General features: G+C 50.3%; 1 protein-coding gene across 1 annotated transcript in view; it reads left to right on the top strand.

The window, feature by feature from the left end:
* The first annotated feature begins 1461 nt into the window (after positions 1-1461).
* The window catches only part of SNX29 (sorting nexin 29), a 97492-nt gene continuing 76319 nt past the window's right edge, over positions 1462-22634 (top strand). The window contains exons 1-4 of the mRNA XM_049768550.1: positions 1462-1531; positions 10725-10789; positions 12160-12212; positions 18235-18359. Of these exons, the coding sequence (XP_049624507.1) occupies positions 1525-1531; positions 10725-10789; positions 12160-12212; positions 18235-18359 (250 nt within the window). The 5' untranslated portion in view covers positions 1462-1524. The remainder of the gene's footprint in view (positions 1532-10724; positions 10790-12159; positions 12213-18234; positions 18360-22634) is intronic.

Genomic DNA, 22634 nt, shown 5'->3' on the forward strand with positions numbered 1-22634 from the left:
GGTATAATGTAGTCTAAATAAATCATGTCCTTGAGATGATCTCACCTCTGCTTTGCAGATCTACTTGGGCCATTTCTGCTTCTGTGCTGTCGCTCAGCTGGATCCTGTCACTAAAATTTTTTTTTTTTTTTTTTTTTTTGGTTTTTGGGTCACACCCTGTGACGCTCAGGGGTTACTCCTGGCTATGCACTCAGAAGTTGCTCCTGGCTTCTTGGGGGACCATATGGGACGCCGGGGGATCGAACCGAGGTCCGTCCTAGGCTAGCGCAGGCAAGGCAGACACCTTACCTCCAGCGCCACTGCCCGGCCCCCCTGTCACTAAAATTTAATTCTCTCGGGCTGGAGAGATAGCACAGCGGCATTTGCCTTGCAAGCAGCCGATCCAGGACCTAAGGTGGTTGGTTCAAATCCCGGCGTCCCATAGGGTCCCCCGTGCATGCCAGGAGCTATTTCTGAGCAGATAGCCAGGAGTAACCCCTGAGCACCACCGGGTGTGGCCCAAAACCCCCTTCCAATTTAATCCTCCCATATATATATTTTTTGGGGGTGGGAGGCTGACTCTTGTTGAGAATTTTCTGCCCTAATCTATAACTCCTGCTTAGGAAAAGACTTGGCATCTAACTCAGACTGATGTCTGTTAGCTTGAAAGCTTGCCCAAATTCCCATCCCTATCTGTTCGGCGTAGAGAAGCCTCTTCATTGCCCACCTTCCTCCGGGACTCCCCACTTGCTGACCCCCCTCTAGCCACCTCCTCAATGTCCCCTCTCTGGTTCCCTTCTTCTCCCCCAGCCAGTCCCTCCAACCAAGAAGGGCACATTGCTACCCTTCCTGGGATCCCGGTCCCAGCTCCACAGCCATGGAACAGCTCAGCTCCTAGGGAGGCTCCTCACCCCGACCCATCCAATTTTATCAGGCGCCCCCCAAATCTTTTTTTTGTGGAAGGGTTGGGTCACATCCAGCAACGCTCAGGGCATCTCCTGACAGGCTCGGGGGATCATATAGGATGCTGGGATTCGAACCACTGTCCTTCTGCCTGCAAAGCAAACGCCCTACCTCCATGCTATCTCTCCTACCCGCCCCCCACCCCCAACATCTTTTCTCCATCCTTTTCTCTTGTCTGGAAAGACCAGGCCCCTTTCCCATGCCTTGGCTCCTAGACACAAGCGTAATAAGCCCAGGAGAGCCGAGACGCGGCCTGCCCGATCCCCTATGTTCCTTCAAGTCTGTATACACCAGAGGATTCCCCAACACCTCCCTATCGGGGGGTCTCCGCCACCGCCGCTGTAACCCAGGAAGCCTAGACAGCAGGGAACATGGCACAAGGCACATGGCGGTCCTGGCGCCCCAGGCCGACTCCTGTGTTTACCTTCCGGGCCTGGGGGCGGGACCAGCCGCGGCGGCGGAACTACTTCCGGGGCGGGCGGGGCGGGGCGGGGCCGGCGCCTCCCGGGCCTTTGACAGTAGCGCGGCGGCGGCGGCGGCGGTGGCGGCTGCGGCTGCTCCAGCCCGGGCGGCGGCAGCACCATGAGCGGTGAGTGGCGGCCTGGCCGCTGTCGCCCGCCCGGAGTCCGTCCCGGCCGTCCAAGCTGCCTCGATCGCAGCCCCGCGCCCTCCTGCTCGCCCTCCACCGGGCACCTCCACCTGTGCTTGCTTCCCTGGCCCTGGGCACTGGCAATTGGGTGTCCTGGACACCCCCAATGTTTGTGACCTCCGCTTTTGGGGTCTCGGAATCCCCCTCTCAGGGTCTTCCCGGACACCCAAGGCTTCCAGATCCCCCATGCGTCGGGTTCTGGGTGCTCCTGTCTGCACTGAGTGGTGCCTCAGCTCCTACGCCTAGCCCCAGGCCCCCTGGCATTGCCCCCCTGCATGCCTGCTCCAGCCTGCCCGGGGTCCCTCTATTTTGGGGCCCTCTAGGACTTTTTTCGTCTCTGGACACCCACTTTGCAGCTCCCTGCAAACCCTGATCGCTCCTCCTCTTTGTCTTCTTCCCTGTCCCCTCCCTCCCTCCCCAGGGTTGCTTGCAACTCACTTCTGTTCCTTCCTCCCATCGTCTGGGTCTTCGTGCACGGCTTTGGGGGAGCCTTTCTAACACCCCAGTTTTTTTAAATTTTTTTTTTTTTTTGCATTTCTGAGGTCTTATTTAGTCCTTCCATTCCTGGAAATCTCGGGGTCCGCTCGCTCCACCGTTTGCAGTCCTGGGATTGGGAGGGCAGGAGGTCAGGTTGGGGAACCACTGTCCCTCCAGGGCCTTCTGAAGTTTCGCCTCTGGGGCGGACTTGAGTTTTCAGCTCTCTTTCTCTTTCTCTCTATCTCTCTCCCCCCTGGGGGTTCCCCAGTTGCTGAGGTGCTAAGTCATCTCTGGGCGCTGTCTGGCTGTCTGTAGGCACAACGTGACTCGGGAGAAGCCAAGCCCGGTGGACCCGCCTTCCCTGACAGCCAGGTCTGCTTGTGTGAAGCCTGTGAGAGAGAGGACCTCTTGGGTCTTTCTTGCACAAGAAAAGGGGACTGGGGAAATAAGGTGTCTCTCTGGGCATTTTTAAACTTGGAGGTTTGCTTTGCACATGAGTGACTTTTCAGAGCAAGATGCAAGAGACAGAGAGGACAGAGAGAGAAGGAGAGAATAGATAGAATATCACCTGACCATTCTGAAACCTCTGCAAAAATGGGAGTTAAATCAGGCCACCACTCTTCTCCCAAGCTCATGGCCATGACTAAGAATTACTTGGTGAAGTGATTGGTACCTTCTTGCCTCTCACATGCTATGTAGTCAGGAACTTCAACTTGTTTTTGTTTCTATGAAGATACAGGTGTGAGGTGTTTATTTTTTTCTGGGACCCATGATGGGGCTAAGAGGATGTTAGTTTTCCAGTGCTGAGGGTGGAATCCAGGGCCTCTTGTTTGCCAGGCAAGTGCTGGGCTGCTGGGCTACCGAGCAGCAAAGTCCAGTTCCCCATTTCCCTTAGAAATCTGAGTACCGGGGCCTGAGCGATAACACAGTGATAGGTCATTTGCCTTGCTCATGGCCAACCTGGGAAGGACCTGGGTTAGATACCTGGCATCCCAGATGGTCCCTAGAGCTTGCCAAGAGCGATTTCTGAGCACAGAGCCAGGAGTAACCCCTGAGCGCTGCCAGGTGTGGCTCAAAAACTAAAAGAAAGAAAGAAAAGAAGAAAGAAATCTGAGTCCCAAATTCAGTTGTGGTCCCTTCTCTCTTCTGCTGTCAGTTACTGCACAGGGAAAGTGAAGATGATGGGCACAGCGGGAAGGGCAGCGGCTGACCCAGATTTGATCCCCAGCATCCCATAGGGTCCCTCAAGCCTATAGGAGTTATTTCTGACCCCAAAGCAAAAACAATAAAAGAAAAGAAAGTGAAGTTGATAAAAAGTCAAGGGAAATTGATCAGTGTATCTTTCAAGAAGCTACTTTAATATCAAAGCTCAGGAAGTTTGAAAACTTAATAAAAGAATCATTACCAAAAAAAAAAAAAGAATCATTGCCAAAAGACACCAAGAAATGGCTTTATTTATCTATGTTTGGAGAAAGCATCGGGGTCAAAGCTTTGCTTTGTGATGGGAGAATGTCACTGAGGCTGAGGGGTTTGGAGAGGGGTTTGGGAGGTAGGCAGGGAAAGTCCACATTGTTCCCAGCCATTGTTTGAGGCAAACAATGGGGGATTGTTGGTTGATATGCAGTGCCATAAAGTGGCATGGATGCATTTCCTCTTTTTGGTCTTTTATGTGTTCCTTTAAAAAAAATATTTTTTTTTATGTGGGGGCCACATCCAGTAAATGCTTAGGTTCTGTACACAGGAATACTCCTTGGGTGCTCAGAGGACCATATGGGATGCTAGGGATCGAACTCATATACTAGAGATCTGTCTCTATTGAGTTGTCTTAGTTTTCTGCCTTTTCTCCATTTCCTGTATATACACCTAGTTGTACAAACGCAGCACCATGATCAGTTTGGGGACTTTTCATTGCTCTGCCGAGAATCTCATGCTTGCTTGGTGTCCCCCTACTTCTAGGTCCCAGCACTCCTCATCTACTTTCTCTTCTTGGGATCCCCTGTGTGAACATTCGAAGAAACAAGTTCTGACCAAGTGTGGCTTTTGTGTCTGGTTGCTTCCCTGGCATTCGGGGTTCTGTGTGCGGGGTGAAGACATGCTTCAAAACTTTGGAGGAATCCATTCATCAGTGGATGGACACCTTACCGACTTTGCTTGTTTTGGGATCACACCCAGCTGTGCTCAGGGATCACTCTTGGCAGGGTCCAGGGAACACTGGTGGTGCTTGGGATTGAGTCCATGTCAGCCCTGCCCACTGTCCCATTGCTCCAGCCCCGCTTCTGCTGTGGTGAACGGCCTTGTCCAAGTACTGGTGGGGACAGAATGTTTCCCTCAGGGAGATGTGGACGAGCAGAATTGCTGAAGCCCGCTGAGTGGCCGGTAAAAGGTCGTGGGCCGCCCCACTTCCCTCTGCTGTGGGCCCTCCCCTGCAGGTGCAGAAACCCCTCAGCACCCCACTCCATATGTCCCAGAGACTTTTCTGTTAAGTGTGAAATGCTGCTTTGTGGTTTAGATTTGCATTTCCCTAATGTCCCTATTGGCCCTGTGTGCTCCTTTAGAGAAATATCTGTTCAGACCCTTTTCCATTTTAAAATTGGGTTCTTTGGAGCTGGAGTGCTAGCACAGAGGTAGGGCGTTTGTTTGCCTTGCATGTATCAGACCTGGGACGGACCTGGTTTGATCCCCGGCATCTCATATGGTCTCCTGAGCCTGCCAGGAGCGATTTCTGAGTGCAGAGCCAGGAATAACTTCTGAGTGCCACAGTGTGTGGTCCAAAAACCAAAAGAATTAAAAAAAAAGAATTGGGTTCTTTGTGGGGCTTGAGAGATAGCACAGCAGAAAGGCTGTTTGTCTTGCACGCAGTTGACCTGGGTTCATTCTCCAGCATCCCATAATGTGTTTCCCCACCCTAGCACTACCAGGAGTGTTGAGCCAGGAGTCAGTCCTGAGCATCATAGGGTGTGCACCCCCCCCCCCCAAATAAAGGGTTCTTTGTCCTAAGAGTTCATTTTAATTTATGGATGTGCTTATAGAGGCCTAGCAGAATTTCTCTCCCATTCTGTGCATTCTTTCCTCTTTCCCCAAGGTAGCTTCTGAAGCAATCCTTTTCCTGAGCATCCCCACCCTTGCCGCTTTTCCTTTTGTCTTTTGCAATGTTTGGTGAAGGAAATGGCTCTTTCTGCAAGGTTTCCTTGGGATCTTGCTGAGTGCTTCCTTTCTGTGTGGTTTAACATGTCTTTCAGTGTCTCGGATATCCTAATAATCAGCAAATAGAGGCTGCTGTGTTTTTCTTTTCTGTTTGGGCCACACCCTGCGATGCTCCAGGGCTGACTCTTGGCCCTGCACTCAATAATTGCTCCTGCCTGGGTTTGGGGGACCCTATGTGATGCCAGGGATCAACCCCAGGCCAGCGCATGCAAGGCAAGTACCTTTCTCACTGTACTATCTCACTAACCCCAAAACAAGTGCCTTCATTCCTGAACTGTTTCTCCAGCCCTGTCTGTTTCTCTTTTCTCCTCCATCCAAAATTAAAATATAAAAAGCATTCGAGCTGTTGTGGAAACATGGGCTGTGCTTATCTACAGATCTCTCATTAAATAATTGAATTTTAAGGTATTTTTGTACTTTTTGTTCAAGGCATCAGTTTTACATTTGGAGTAGTGTTTCCACTTGGAACAATTACCCTAGTTCCTTCTCTTCACACTTACTGGGAAAAGGCTGCCTGACTTTCCGATAAATTCCCACCTTACAGTAATTTTTTTTTTTTGTTTTACCACCCCTAACACTTCCCCCACCTTGTAGGAAAAGAAAGTGGGTTTGACTGAGGAAGCAGTAGGATGGACTTTGCGACTTTGGAGAGGGCCAGGGAGTAAAGTTCTGCTTTCTGGACCATCTGTTCTCTATTCCAATTGCTCATCTCTGATGTAATAGAAAATCCATCTCTAGGCAGTCCATTAAGTCAACAGTCAGGAATGTGTTAGAATAAAACTTTATTTAGAAGAGCAGTTCCATTTGATTTGGGGTCTGTAATTACAGGACAGGACAGGAGAACCTATGTGTCCATATTGCTATGCTGGGCAGTCAGGGGCTTTTAGTGGGACAAGCTTGGGGGGCAGACAGCACTGCTGGCGTTTGACTCCCCATTGTGTGTATATTGTGTGTATTGGGCTGTGCTTACTTGATTGGGGTAGTGGAGGATGGAAGTGAAGTGGGTGATGAGTTCACCCACTTTTTGCAAGTAGAGGCAAGGCAGGGTCCTTGGGAGAAAGACGCTCATTCCTTTCCTTGCCTCCTCTTGCTGGCTCTTGGGCAAAGGGCTTTGATATTTTTGTAGCTTTTGGTATGTGCTACCACATTGCTACTCAGAACTTACTGGCAACAGTATTTTCTTCTTCTACTGGACTGTTTCCACTGAGTTGTCCTGTAAATTCCCTGGTTTTAATTACAGTCTGCACCATTGGACCCTGTGATGGTTGTCATTTGCATTTCTCCAATCTGAGGAAAGAATTACTTTCTCTCCAAAATATTTGTATAGAGTCATTGTGTGTGTGTGTGTGTGTGTGTGTGTGTGTGTGTGTGTGTGTGTATAATTATTTTAGGGGCTAGTGATAGTAGTAGGGTTAAGGCTCTTGCCTTGGTGTGCAGCTGACCATAGTTTGATCCCTAACCTCATATATGGCCTCTGAGCATCAGCAGCCATGATCTCTTAGCACTGTCAGGATTAATACCTGAGCAGAAATCTCTCTATTCCTGTGTTTTTGTTGTTTTGTTTTTGTTTTTGGGCCACACCCGGCAGCACTCAGGGATTACTCCTGATTCTGAGCTCACTCTGGAGACCATGTGGGATGCTGGAAATAGAGCCTGGGGCCCCATCCCTGTCTGTCTGTCTTCTTCCCTCCCTCCCTCCCTCCCTCCCTCCCTCCCTCCCTCCCTCCCTCCCTCCCTCCCTCCCTCCCTCCCTCCACAGTTAGTGGTGCTCTGGATTACATCCAGATTACTTCTGGATGTGCACTCAGAGATCATTCCTAGCAGGCTTTGAGGACCATATGAGATGCCAGGGATTGAACCTGTGTCAGCCTCATGCAAGGCAAATACCCTCCCTGCTGCTGCTGTTCTATTATTCCAGCCCCTTTGCATGTGTTTTAATAGCAGAAACTGACACTCTTCTGCCCATCTGTTTTGTTGTTTCTTTGGGGGACACAGATATCCATTGTCTTTGGTTGCTTTGCACTGTGATGGCTGTGACAATAGCTGTGACAGATGATTCGCCAACAGAGCCTCATAAATGTACTATTACACTGTTTGCATGGAAATGTCTGCTGACCCCACCTTTAAATCTATTCCTGTTTTAGGGAACGGGTGGTCTGAACACGCACACCCTGTGGTGTTCAGGGTTTACTCCTGTCTGTGTTCAGGGATCACTCCTGGCAGGTCTCTGGGAATGCTAGATAACCTGGCAAATTCAAGGCAAGTTCCTTACTCACTGTATTATCTCTTCAGCTCTGATTTTTGTTGTTGTTGTTTTGCTTTGTTTTTGGGCCACACCCGGCAGTGCTCAGGGGTTACTCCTGGCTATCTGCTCAGAAATAGCTCCTGGCAGGCACAGGGGACCATATGGGACGCTGGGATTCGAACCAACCACCTTAGGTCTTGGATCGGCTGCTTGCAAGGTAAACGCTGCTGTGCTATCTCTCCGGCCTCTCAGCTCTAATTTTTGATTGTTTAAAAATAAATTATTTTTTTCTTGGTTTTGGGATCACACCTGTGGCTCTCAGGGGTTACTCCCGGCTCTGAGCTCAGAAATTGCTCCTGGCAGGCACAGGGGACCATATGGGATGCCGGGATTTGAACCATATCCTTCCTGAATTGGCTGCATGGAAGGCAAACGCCCTACCGCTGTGCTATCTATCTCTCTGGCCAAAAATAATTTTCTTTGTCACACTCAACGGTTCTCAGGGTTTACTCCTGGCTCTGTGCTCAAGAATCACTCCTGGGGGAGCTCAGGGAACCACATGTGGCACTGAGGAGGAAACCGGGGTCAACCAGGTGCAGGACAAGACTTTAAGCCCTGAGCTGTGCTGGGGCCGGAGTGATAGCACAGCGGCAGGTTGTTTGTCTTGCACGCAACTAATTCAGGACAGATGGTGGTTTGAATCCCAGCATCCCATATGGTCCCCCGAGCCTTCCAGGAGTGATTTCTGAACGCAGAGCCAGGAGTAACCCCTGAGTGCCACTGGGTGTGACCCAACTCATTTCCCATAAAAAGCCCTGTGCCGTGATTCTGTCCCATGAGTGGGTCTTGCATACACATGGAAGTGCTGTGAACAAACATGTGAACAACAATTCAGTGGGGTCCGAGTGTGTGGCACATTGGTGAGTGAGGGCAGTTAAGTCCTATGCTATTGACTCTGCAGCTTGGGCATATGGGAGCTGCAATGAGTCCCTGAAAATGAGGAGACGCTCCTACATCCTTGTCGGCTGTTGGATTCTGCAGCCAGGAAGGAAATGACAATGATGCTGGCAAAAGGGAGGTGGAGGCTGAGGCAAGTAAAGAGAGACTTTTTGTTTGTTTGTTTGTTTGTTTTTGGGCCACACCTGGCAGCACTCTGGGGTTACTCCTTGGCTCTGCACTCATAAATTACTCCTAGCAGGGGCTGGAGAGATAGCACAGTGGTAGGGCGTTTACCTTGCACATAACAGATCCAGGACAGGTGGTGTTTGAATCTCCGTATACCATATGGTCCTCTGTGCCTACCAGGAGTGATTTATAAGTGCAGAACCAGGACTAACCTCTGAGTGCTGCCAGGTGTGACCCCCAAATAAACAAAAAAAAAGTTACTCCTAGCAGGCTTGGGAGACCATGAATGCCAATGGGGATAGAATTCAAGTCGGCTGCATGCAAGGCAAAAGCCCTCCCCCTTGTATTTTTATCCCGGCCCCTGGTAAAGGACAGTTTGAGTGACATGGCAGTTGACCTTGGGAGCTGGGCCATTTTGGGGGAGTGTGTCTGGTGTCTGGCAGGTATTTGGGACCTCCATGGGCTGTTCCAGTTCCTTTTAAGCGATGACAGTTTTTGCAGACACTGATTGACACATGTGTATGGGTGGGGTGGGGTGGGGTGGGGAGCACCACCTTGGGTCACACACCTGGTCAGTGTGTCCTCTAACTCCTTTGTCAGGGGCTAATTGCTGCTCACACAGTGGCTCAGCCCTTGTTATTGTTTTTTGTGGGGGAGGGGACACTGGCTCCTGACCCTGGGGATATCTTTGGCTCTGCTAGGGTCTGTGTTCTGGCAGTCCTAGTGGAAAAAGTGGGTTCCTGTGTACACGATTGTGCACCCCGCTGTGTCCCCAGGAGCTTATTTCTCCACCTGCCTGTCCACCATGAAGCCCCTGCCTGTCCCCGTGGCTGCCCCTGCTTGGGGACAGAGGGTCCAAGATTGCTGATGGCCTTGGGTTTTATGGGCAACTGGCCCCGGGCCTGGGACTTCCTGCTCTCTGCCTTCTGGTGGTCAGAGGCTGCATTGCACCTCTAGTGCTCTGTGCGCCTGAAGTCCCCAGTGCCCTTCCCCCTTGGTCACGAGGCTGTCCTGGGGCCACCGGAACATTCCGGGGTGGAGTGGGGTGGGAGGGCTGGGAGGACAGTGGGGCCTCCAGTTGCTTGACCTCAGTTGTTTCTGTTCAGAGCAGAGGGCTTGCTCAGCGGGTCAGAGAATGTTGTCACCATCCCATCAGGAAATGAGCCGAGGTGTGGGCTCTGCAAAAATCTGGGGTTCCCTTCAGGGTCTTGGGTCTTCTACACCTGCCTGAGGCTTGGATGAAGGTTCTGGGTTCAGCAGTGGTAGTGACACCAGAGGTCTCCCTTTCCCCCAGGCAGACCCAAGAACTGGATTCTAGAGCCCCAGAGGCAAGATGGGACTACCCACATTTTCTTCCCAGCAGTGCTCCAAGGTTGCTCCCGGCTCTGTGCTCAGGGAGACCGTTGTGAGGGGCTGGGATGGAACTGAGCCAATGCCTTAATTTTCCTGTACTAGTTCTCCTGCCCCTAAGTGTTTTTCTACAATTTCTTTTTTTTTTTTTTGGTTTTTGGGCCACACCCGGTAACGCTCAGGGGTTACTCCTGGCTATGCGCTCAGAAGTCGCTCCTGGCTTGGGGGACCATATGGGACGCCGGGGGATCGAACCGCGGTCCGTCCAAGGCTAGCGCAGGCAAGGCAGGCACCTTACCTCTTTGCGCCACCGCCCGGCCCCCTACAATTTCTTTGTTTGTTTGTTTTTGTGGCTGCATTGGTCAATGTTGAGTTGGGGGACCAAGGGGTGTGTGTGTGTGTGTGTGTGTGTGTGTGTGTGTGTGTGTGTGTGTGTGTGGTGTGTGTGTATTCCTCTTGGAGCATGCCAAGCCAAGGTGTGTGTGTGTGTGTGTGTGTGTGTGTGTGTGTGTGTGTGTATTCCTCTTGGAGCATGCCAAGCCTGCATTCCGCTCCTGGTACCATCTCTGATGCAGGGTCATTTTCTCCTGTTCCCCTAATCTGGAGAGACTTCTTGCTGTCCCCAGCACCCAGTATTTTGTGCTGACTTTATGAGAGACACGTTGGTGGTCATCCTTGGGAGACCAGCGGCATGGTGAGCCACTCTTAATGACATCCTTTCCTTGCCTTCAGGGTCACAGAACAATGATGTGAGGAGACAGTGCCTGTTGGAAAGATTGCTGGATGCCGTAAAACAGGTGAGGGAGCTGTACCTTGGGCCTTGGGTTTGGGGGCTTTTCCTGGAGACACCTGTATCCCTCTGCCTACAGACTGGCCTGTCCTCTGTTGGAGAGGCACAAGGCACAGGTGTTAGAGGGCGCCTGTGTAGTGCTAACCCATTGCCCGCCTGCACCTCAAGAACTCAGGGTGCCAGAATGCGGGGTCCCCTCCAGTTTGGGCAGATCCTTAGGGACACAGGGATAGCCTGATTCAGCACCCAGATGCCTGGCCCTGAGCCTTCTTTTCCATGAGCCTACAGACTGTTTTGTGAGTTGCCTTTTTTTCTTGTGGTTTTGGGCCACATCTGGCAGTGCTCAGGGGTCACTCCTTTTTTTAATTTATTTTTCTTCTTTTTTTGTTGTTTTGTTTTTGAGCCACAACTGGAAATGCTCAGGGGTTACTCCTGGCTTTGTGCTCAGAAATTGCTCCTGCCAGGCTCGGGGGGCCCATATGGAATGCTGGGGATCGAACCTGGGTCTGTCCTGGGTCAGCTGTGTACAAGGCAAAGGCCCTACCACTGTACTACCACTCTAGCCCCTCAGGGGTTACTCCTGACTCTGCACTCAGGGATCACTTCTGGGACGTTGAGGAGTGAACCCGGGTCAACTGCATGCAAGGCAAGTGCCCTACCTGTTGTGCTATCATCACTCTGTCCTCTTGTTTTTTTCTTTCTAGGGCTACTCTCAGTGGTACTCTGGGGACCTAGGAATTCAACCTGGGGCGCCTATGCTCCCATTGAATCGTGTCTCCATAGTTTTTTTTTTTTCTTCCTTTCTTAGGTTTTTGGGCCACACCTGGTGGCTCTCAGGGCTTATTCCTGGCTTTGCATTCAAAAATTACTCCTGGCAGGCTCTGGGACCATATGAAATACTGGGGATTGATCTTGGATCATCCCGGTTCAGCTGCGTGCTATCACTCCAGGCCCTGTTTGTTTTTTATTTTATTTATTTATTTTTATTTATTTATTTTTTGGTTTTTGGGCCACACCCGGCAGTGCTCAGGGGTCACTCCTGGTTGTCTGCTCAAAAATAGCTCCTGACAGGCACGGGGGACCATATGGGACACCGGGATTCGAACCAACCACCTTAGGTCCATGGATTGGCTGCTTGCAAGGCAAACACCACTGTGCTATCTCTCCAGGCCCTGTTTTTTATTTGTTTGGTACCACTCCAGGTAGTACCCAGCAGCCCTTATGCAGATCTAGGATTCGATCCAGGATCCCTGGATCTTGCTCTAGCTGCATGCAAGGCCTAATGATTGTGCTGTCTTTCTAGCCCCATGTCCCTGTGCTGGGTGAGGTTTGAATATCCTGTATCTTTTGGGCCTCATGGTTTCTTTTTTCTTGCAGTGCCAAATCCGCTTTGGCGGGAGGAAGGAGATCGCCTCAGATTCTGACAGCAGGTAAAGGTGTCTGTATCTGAAAACTACCACTGGAGAGACTGGCCACAGTGTCAGACCTTGTGATCAAGGATGCAGTGATGAAATTTGGGCCATAGATAGGGTGACTTATTCCTTTCAGTTTGGGCAGATCCTCTGGGACACAGGGAACATAGACTCCTGCCTCTGTACTCAGGGTTTATTCCTTGCTCTGCACTCAAGAATCACTCCTGGAGGTGCTGGGGATCAAATCTAGGTTGGCCAAGTGTGAGGCAAGTACCCTCCCTGCTCAACCATGTACTCTGTATCACTGTACTCCCTTTGGTCCCTCTACAGAGTAATTTTTATTTTTATTACTTTTTTGAGGGGAGTCACACCCGGCAGCACTCAGGGGTTACTCCTGACTCTATGCTCAGAAATCGCTCCTGGCAGGCTCGGGGACCATATGTGATGGTTAGGCTTGGGGATTCGAACCACTGTCCTTCTTGCGTGCAAGGCAAATGCTTTACCTCCATGCTATCTCTCTCCCCCCTATTTTTTATTTTTATTTTTTTAATTTTTGAGCTACACCTGGTGACGTTCAGGTGTTACTCCTGGCTATGCGCTCAGAAATAGTTCCTGGCTTGGTGGACCATATTAGATGCCGGGGATTGAACTGCAGTCTGTCCTAGCCTAGCACTGGCAAGGCAGACGCCTTACCGCTTGCGCCATGGCTCTGGCCCTTATTTTAATTTTTTTTTATTGTAGTTTACTTTTACAGAGTAATTTGCTCATTTGTTTGTTTTGGTTTTGGTTTTTGGGCCACACCCAGTGACACTCAAGGGGTTATCCCAGCCATGCGCTCAGAAATCGCTCCTGGCTTGGGGGATCATATGGGATGCTGCTGGGGATCGAACTGAGGTCAGTCCTAAGCTAGCACGCACAAGGCCTTATACCCTGTGCCACCGCTCTCAGAGTAATTTTTATGGGTTATTTTGTTTTATTTTTAGGTCATATCTGAGAGTGTTCGCTGTACTATTGTTCTGGCCCCCTTTCATCGCTTTTTAAATTTCCTAGAATTACTTATCCTTTTCTTAACTATCATAGAAGGTCTTCATTTACTATAAATATTCATCTTTTCCTAGTTATATGTGTCCAAAATATTACTGCTTTATCAGAGTTAAGATATATTTACCGGGCCCGGAGAGATAGCACAGCGGCGTTTGCCTTGCAAGCAGCCGATCCAGGACCAAAGGTGGTTGGTTCGAATCCCGGTGTCCCATATGGTCCCCCGTGCCTGCCAGGAGCTATTTCTGAGCAGACAGCCAGGAGTAACCCCTGAGCACCGCTGGGTGTGGCCCAAAAACCAAAAAAAAAAAAAAAAAAAAAAAAAAGATATATTTACCATATAGGTAAATATATATACCATATATTTCAAGGGCATTTGCCTTGTCCATAGCAACCAGTACAGGCCTGGGTTTGATTCTCAGCATCCCATATGGTCCCCGTGCCTGCCAGAAGTAATTTCTTTTTTTTTTTTTTTTTTTGGTTTTTTTTTTTTTTTTGGGCCACACCCGGTGGTGCTCAGGGGTTACTCCTGGCTATCTGCTCAGAAATAGCTCCTGGCAGGCACGGGGGACCATATGGGACACCGGGATTCGAACCAACCACCTTTGGTCCTGGATCGGCTGCTTGCAAGGCAAATGCCGCTGTGCTATCTCTCCGGGCCCAGAAGTAATTTCTTGAGCACAGAGCCAGGTATGACTCAAAAACCAAAAAAAATTTTTTTCCATATAGATATTAACATGCCTTTGCAGTGTTCTATCTATTTACTTTATCTATTTTATTATTATTATTATTATTATTATTACTACTTTTTTTAATTTGGTTTTTGGGTCACAATCGGCAGCTCTCAGGGGTTTCTCCTGGCTCTGCACTCAGAAGTCGCTCGTGGCAGGCTCGGGGGAACATATGGGATGCTGGGATTCGAACTGGGGTCCAATATTCTCCTACCACTGTGCTATCTCTCCGGCCCCCAGATTTTTTTATTTTTGGGCTGGAGAGATGAGGTAAGTCACATACCATGTACATGGCCGACCCAGGTTTGATTCCCAAAATCCCATATCGCCCCTAAGCACCTCTGGGTATGACCCCAAAACACATTTTTTTATAGAATATTTTGTCTGAAGGCTCTATGTTTTTATTTATTTATTTATTGTTTTTTTTTTTTTTTTGGCCACACCTGGTGTTGCTCAGGGGTTACACCTGGTTCTGCACTCAGAAATTGCTTCTGGCTTGGGGGACCATATGGGATGCTGAGGATCAAACCGAGGTCCATCCTGGGTCAGCTGCATGCAAGACAAATTCCACACCACTATGCTATTGCTTTGGCCCCATGAAAGCTCTTTATTTGTAATCTATTATTTTCCATTAGATGTGTGTTTTCAGCACTCATTTAAATTTCTTTAAATTTTGATTCCTCTGGGAGTCACATCTGTCTGTGGTTTCAAATAGTTTACCTTGGTTTTCTTTTAGTCCTGAATCCGTCAGTGTCAGTGCTTCTGGACAAACAAACAGTCTCATTCTCTGGCAGCAGGAGTGGAAATTTTCTATTGTTGACAGGGCAACGGATAGGATGTGGGAAATCATTTGGTGCTGGGGACTGACCTAGGACCCTTGTATGCAGCACCAACCCATCATACCCTTTGGGTCATGTCTCTAGCCCTCACTATAACTTTTTGTTGTTTTGGGGCCACACCTGGTGGTGCTCGGGGGTTACTCCTGTCTCTGCATTCAGGAATCACTTCTGGCAGTGTTCAGGGGACCCTATGAGATGCTGGGGATCAAACCCTGGTGTGCTGTGTGCAAGTCAAGTACCCTCTCAGCTGTGCCATTGCTCCATCCTCTCACCATGACTTGGAAACTGCACCTTCTTTGTTCCTTAATAATACAGAGCAGCAGCACTTCTGGATCTTGAAGCGTGAGTTTTTTGACTGTTTCAGGAAACAGTTAAAATCAGAAAATTACTGTGGAAAAGCAAGCACAGTAATTCTAATACCAAGGGCCCAATATCCTCCTAGAATTAATTCCCTTTGACCTGATGTTCAACAAAGCTTGGCTTATCATTCATGACTCTTGGCCAATATTCTGGAGGGCTGAGAAAGTGTACTGGGTTCTGTGCTGTTATCGCTCGTGTGATCAAATGGCTCGAACATAAAATACTTTCCACCTAGTGTAACTAATGTCGATCTGAATCTTTCTTTTTTTTTCCTTCCTTGTAAATCCTTATCTGACCTGTAACTCACAGCCCAGGATTTTCATGGGCGAAAGGGTGAGAACCATCTTGAAAGTGGAATTTATAGCCTGCCCAGGTGGGCAGTCAGGATTGCTCTAGTGGCCCCCAGAAGTTCGCCCTAAAACCGTAGCCTGAAAAAAGGGATGATTTGAGAGCATTCATCTGCCAGCATATTGGCATGATGTTGGTAGAAGTGCAGAAGTTACTGCTGGTTCGACTCCTGTTTATATGTTCGCAGTAAATCAGAGGCCGAGTCTCCAGAGAGCTAGGGCATGGGTGCTTACAGGATCCTTGCTGTGACTACTGAGAGGACAAGTAGCAGCTGGGAGACCAGTAGGAGACAAGACATGCCACTCAAATTCTTTCTGTTTTTTTCCACTATACCTGCCTGGATCTTGAAGGGTGTTTATACTCCCAGGTAGAAAGATTCAGAGGTGGGCACAACCAAAAGGCTTCCTGGAGGAGGGGACAGGGGCACTGAGTCTCCGCTAGGTGGTTGTTGTGGACTGCAATCAGACAGGGAGGGTTTTTTGAGGCTGTGTGTGGAATGGGGGCAGCAGGACAGACAGACGGGTGGATGGTCGAACAGCAATGCCATGTAGCCTGGGCAGTCAGCCATCACGGGCCAGTGCTTTGTTACTCCCTGCATTCCAGTGCTTATGTTGTCTCAGTTCACCAGGCACTGCCCTTGGTGTTGTCTGTGCACTGGGCTGGTCAGAGGTTGGGTTCTTGATTTCTAAGAACTCAGATTGCCACGAGGACTTTTTTTTTTGTCTGTTTTTGGGCCACACTCGGTGACGCTCAGGGGTTACTCCTAGCTATGCACTCAGAAATCGCTCCCAGCTTGGGGGACCATATGGAACACAACCATGGTCCATCTTAGGTTAGCGTGTGCAAGGCAAATGCCCTACTGCTTGTGCCACCGCTTCGGCCTACCATGAGGACATATTTTTCTTGCTGCTGAGGCTAGATGCAGCAAACTTCTGTCTCCTGGGTCTTGTTCAGAATCATTCCTGGCTCTGTGCTGAGGGTCACTCCTAGTTCCAAGCTTGGGGTTCACTCCTAGCTCTGTGCTTGGGCTCATTCCTGACTCTTCTGTGTACTTGGGCTCACTGTCAGCTCTGTTCTCAGGGCTCACAACTGGCTCTGTGCTCGGGGTCACTCCTAGCAGGGCTCTTACAACTGTCTGTGGTGCTGAGGATTGAACCCAGGTTGGCAGCATGCAAGGCGAGTGCCTCCGTCCTGCTGTGTCTTCAGCTCCACAGCTGTGCAGATCAGTTCACAGGTCAGCTGTGTGCATGACTTGGTCTCCCCTTGGTCCATCGAACCCCAGCCTGGAAGCTGAGGACAGCTTCCCACTGGCAGCTAGTCCTGCTGCTCTGGGCTGTGGCAGTCAGGAAAGGCGCCTGTGTGGTGACTGGGGACCAGAGATGTGTGTCACCTCCGCCCCCCGGAAGCTCTGAGAGGCCTTGGGTGCTCTACTCCTCACCTTCTCACGTGTGATCAGAAATGCTCATGCCTTCCTGTGTCACTGTGGGTGGGGCTGCATGACCAGCCTGGGCTGTCATCACTGCAGGTGACTGGTGGGCGGAACAGGAAATGCCTCAGGATGGTAGTGGCTGCAGGGCCTTTGTAAGGCAAATATTTGTTTGGCCAGTAGTGGGAGGCCATTGGGCCAGGCCCCTGTCTTGTCTGTGCCTCCCTCCCACCACTGCACTCACCGGCCTCCCTTTCCTGCCTCCCTCTTCACTTTGGTTCCTTGCCACTGTGGTTGTACCAGTCTCAGGGGTGCCCTTAACACATGTGTAAAGCTCCACAGCCTGCAGGCCCTGGCTGGGCACCCTGGAACCTGGAGTCCGGTGAGCAATGGGGATACTTGTGGCATATTGGAGAGCAGATAGGGCTCTTGTTGCTCCTGTGATGGGGGGACGGACCAGATGGGACCAGCAGATTGAGGACGAGTCACAGGCCTCAGGGTTGTGGGGTCGCAGCATTGTGGGGTCTGGGATCTAGGGGTCACCACCTGGTAGGCTGGGGAATCCATCCCCTAAGGGCTTGTCATCTTGTCCCTAAGCTCCTAGTCCCTAAGCCCCTGGTTATGGTACTATGATGCTTTTTTGTTTTATTTTCTTTTGGTTTTGGTTTTTGGGCCATAACTGGTATCGTTCAGGGGTTACTTCTGGCTCTGTGCTAAGAAATTGCTCCTGGCAGGTACGGGGGATCATATGGAATGCTGGGAATCAAACCCTGGTCCATCCTGGGTTGGCTGCATGCAAGGCAAATGCGTCCTACTGTGCTATCGCTTCTGCTCCAGTGAGCTTGTTTATTAAGGCACGTCCAGGGCTGTCAATGTGTTAGCGTGTGATAATGTGTCTGTAGGCAACAGTGGGTTAAAATGGAACATTGTTAGGATATGACAGTGCGGGATAAAGTATGAAGTGTGTGAATGAACAGTTCACTCCCCTTGCACCTAACCCAATTGGTTTGTAAATTGGTGTCCTTCCTCCCCCCGCCCCCCCATATTTCTGGTTCACTCCATTTGCTTCCGGGGCTCCTATACATCTGCCTGATTGACCGTGTGTGGCTGCTCTGAGTCTCCTGAAATGTCCAGAGATGGGGAGAGGTGTGGGGGCATGACAATGGCAACAACATGCCAGTGACCTGTTGCCCCCATGCTCGGTCTCCAGGTGTCGGTGGGTCTCCAACCCTGGGTGGGGTCTCCCTGACGCCTCTGTTGTCCTCACGGTGACCTGATGCTCCTGTTCTCCTCAGGGTGACCTGCCTATGTGCCCAGTTTGAGGCCGTCCTACAGCACGGCCTGAAGAGGACCCGGGGCCTGGCCCTCACGGCTGCCGCCATCAAGCAGGCTGCAGGCTTCTCTAGCAAGAGTGAAACAGGTACTGGCGCTGAGACCTAACAGGGTGTCTTACCCCTTACCCATCAGTGTTGTTGTCTCATGTCTGTTCATCTCAATTGCTGGCCAGGCCGTGTCTATGTCTAGCCTATGTCTAGGCTGCTGGTGTTGGGGAGCTTTGTGGTGTGCGTGGGGGGGTGGGAGTGGGGGTGCTGATCCTGGAGACTTCCCATACCTGACATGGTTTCTGGGGCTGGGAAATGGACTCCTCTCATGGACTGCCCACATTTTGCTGTATATACACCACCATGCAACATCCAAGTGTAGGCCACTGGTGGTACATACTGCCCATGGGACACCTGGTGTATACCACTGGTGGTACATGCTGGCATCAGTGTGTTGAGTGTCCTGGGTTAGTTTGACATCTCAGAATCTCAGAGTCAAGCTTGTCTTTTTTTTTTTTTTGGGGGGGGGTGTCACACCCCATGGTGCTCAGGGGTTATACATGGCTTTGCGCTCAGAAATTGCTCCTGGTAGGTTTGGAGGATCATATGGGATGCTGGGGATTGAACCATCATCAGTCCTGAGTTGGCTGCATGCAAGGCAAACGCTCTACCATTGTGTTATCTCTCTGGTCCCCAAGCCTGTCTTTTTAATTTTGTTTTGTTTTTGTTTTTATACTGGGGGGCCCACACTTGATGGTGTTAAGGGGCTTCTCCTGGCTCTACACTCAGGAATCACTCCTGATGGTCTTGGGGCACCATATGGGTCTACCGTGAGTAAGGCAAATGCCCTTCCTGCTCTGCAGTCGCTCCGGCCTTTTCAAGTCCATTTTCACACACTCCATGCCAGCATTCAGAGCCCTTGTTCCATCAGGAGCTCTTTCCCTGTGCCAAGGGCTGCCCTGCTCCAAGTGACAGGCCCAGGGATGGGCTGAGGGAAGGGTTGTGCTGGTGTGTGGGGCTGACTCGCATTCAGATGAGCAAAGTCAGCACCCTGGACTGGGCCTTATCCTAGCCAGGAGCTTTCTTCTGTTGTTATTGTTGGGGGATGGACCAGAGGCCGCTGGGGGATGGATCCCCATGTAACCCATTCATTTTTCTGGCCTCCCCTTGCCCAGTGCTTGTCCAGTGCCTGTCCAGTGCCTGCTGTGAAGTCCTACAAGTCCTGTAGATCTCAGGACTTGCTGCTTCCTGTTTGCCCCAAAGCCAGCCCATTGCAGCAGGGCGGTATTAGGAACACCCCAACTGTTGAGGTAGAGATACCCTCTTCTTTTTCAAGTGGGGATTTTATTTTTTGTTTGTTTGTTTTTGGGCGTCAATCCTGGCAGGCTCAGGGGACATGCGGGATGCCAAAGATTAAACCCAAGTCAGCCACATGCCAGGCGTATGCCCTCCCCACTGTGCCATCAATCCATGCCCCCACGGTGAGGATTTTTGAATGGGGCTGATTGCTTTGAATGCAGAACAGAACCTGTGTTTCTCTGCTTGGGGTCCCCGGGAAGCGGGGTGGGAAACCATTTCATTTTCGTGTTAAATTAATTTTGGAGGAAGCCTCATGCTGAGCATCCTGGGTCTGGCCCCTGGCGGGTGAGAGGAAATCCGCAGCCCCTGGGCAGGTTTCAGTTCCCTCTTGTGCTTCTCTGGTACTCCGGGAACTTGTTGATCAGCTCGTTGTGGGGGAGAAGGAAGCCCTCGAAGATAAAGGGAGAGGACATACTCTGCCTCGAGTGCCAGCTGGGCTGGGCTGGGCTGGCACTCAATGCCCTCTTTTCCTGGGGAAGGAAGTCAGGGTGCTGCTTGAGGGGGGCTGAGGGCACTGGCCCCAAGAGGCTTTCTGGTGTCCCACTCTTTCCCCCTGGCCAGACTGTTCTTCCTTGTGAGCTTTTGCTTGACCTTGATGTTTCCAACTGGTGCCCAGCACCCATGGTGACTCTTTCTTCACTTCCTCCCTCTCTGCTCCTTGTGGGGCTCTGTGCAAAGGTTTTGGTGCTCAGGAACTGGAGGCTGGAGAGGCAAGTTGGGGAGGATGAGGGGTTCGGTGAGGTACCCTCTGGGCAGTGACAGGGGGCAGGGGTGAATGGGATAGGAAGAGTATGAAGTCTGATCAAAGAGGGTCCTTCATCCTTCATCCTTTATTATTATTATTATTATTATTATTATTATTATTATTATTATTATTATTAAATTTTTGGTGGTACTAGGGATTGAACCCAGGGCCTCACACATGCCAGATAAAGTGCTTTGCCTTTGAGCCACATCTCTCAGTCCCTTTCAAGAGAAAGTTTCTCTTCTGCTTGCTTGATTTGCGGGGTGGGGGGCTTTCACTCTGAGATCATAGGCACTTGCTGTGTGGTAGAAATAGTGTTTTTTTTTTTTTCCTTTCTTCATACCGTCGGAGCTTAGGGGTTACTCCTGGCTCTGAAATCACTCCTGGCAGGCTTGGGGGACCTTATGGGGTTCTGGGATTTGAACCACCATCTGTCTTGGATTGGCTCTGTGCAAAGCAAATGCCCTACTGCTGTGCTATCTCTCAGGTCCTAGTGTGTTTTGTTTTATGCATTGACTGGTACTGGGGCTTGAAGCCAGGCTGTGTGCTTGTTGGTATATGAACATTGTCTCCTGAGCTGCATTCTGGGCTTGGCTTTCACACTTGGGTTCAATCTGAAAACCACAGAGCCAGGCCAGCACATCCACTCGCCAGGCGTTTATACATTCTTTGAAAATACACCACACTGAGGCCTGAGTGATAGCATAGTGGTAGGGCGTTTGCATTGCACAAGACCCACTCAGCTTCTATTCCTGGCATCCGATGGGGTCCTCCAAGCATCGCCAGGAGTGATCCCTGAGCACAGAGCCAGGAGTAACTCCTGAGCATTGCCATGTGTGGCCTAAAACACCCCCACACCCCAAAATGTTATTAAAATACACCATGTTTAGAATCAGGTACTTTGGATGAAATGGAGAATTGTATGCCTTTGTTTGTTTTGTTTTTGGGCCACTCCTAGAGATGCTGCCTGGTTACTCCTGGTTCTTTGCCCAGAAATCACTACTAGAAGAATCCAGGGACCATATGGGATATTGGGGTTTGAACCTGGGTTGGCCCCTTGCAAGACAAAACACCCCTCCCTCTGTGCTATTGCTACAGTCCCAGACAGCTAAACTTTTTATTTTTGGTTTTTGGTTTTTGGGTCATACTCGGCGATGCTAAGGGGTTACTCCTTGCTCTGTGCTCAGAAGTCGCTCCTGGCAGACTCAGGGGACCATATGAGATGCCGGGATTCAACCCGGGGTTCATCTTGTGTTGGCTGCATGCAAGGCAAAAGCTTTACCATTGTTCTATTGCTCCAACACAGCTAAACCCTTCAATTCTGAGCTCTAGCCCTTCAGTGTAGTTATCCCAAGAGGTTCTAAAATGCAGAATCAGCACTTTGTATTCCCAGACTTTTATAGGTTCTTTTCACTGTTGCTTGTAGGTTAATTTTCAGCAGGGACTTGAAGGTTGGACAACCGCCTTAATCCACCCTGTCTGGGAACAGGTCAAGATGGGGGAGGTCTGTGCTAGCACAAAGGGTTGTTCACTCTAAAAAGTAACAAAGCAACCAAGCACTGCTACCTTCTGCCCAGACCCTCCACCTGCCCCTTGGGCTTCATGGTCTGCAGAGAGTGGCGGGGCAGGGACAAATACTGCTGGATTGGACAGACACAAGGAACTTGTGGACATAGGCAAAGGGTCCAAAGTAGAATGAGGTGCCCAGGGCCACCAGTTACTGGCTAACAGCTGGATTGAAGATTATATTTCTCTGAAATTTCTCTGACTGAACAGGGCTGAAACGGTCAATGTTCATTTGATCACAGTATTAAAAAAAAGAAGGGAAAGAAGGCCAGAGAGATAGCATGGAGGTAAGGTGTTTGCCTTTCATGCAGAAGGTCATTGGTTCGAATCCCGGCATCTCATATGGTCCCATATGGTCCCCTGTGCCTGCCAGGAGCAATTTCTGAGCGTGGAGCCAGGAGTAACCCCTGCCGGGTGTGACCCAAAAACCACACACACACACACAAAAGAAGAAGGGAGAGGGTTCGGAGGGATAGCACAGTGATAGGGCCTTTGCCTTGCATGTGACATAGTAAGGACATACCTGAGTTTGATCCCTGGCATCCCACATGGTCCCCTGAGCCTGCCAGGAGTGACTTTTGAGCATAGAGCCAGGAGTAACCCCTGAGTGCCACCATGTGTGGCCCCCCAAAACTCTCCCACCAAAAAAACCAAACCAAAAAAAAAAAAAAAAAAAAGGGAGAGAGGCCTGGAGTAGTAACAC

This window comes from Suncus etruscus, chromosome 2 (genome assembly GCF_024139225.1).
Source record: "Suncus etruscus isolate mSunEtr1 chromosome 2, mSunEtr1.pri.cur, whole genome shotgun sequence".
Classification (NCBI taxonomy): Eukaryota; Metazoa; Chordata; class Mammalia; order Eulipotyphla; family Soricidae; genus Suncus; species Suncus etruscus.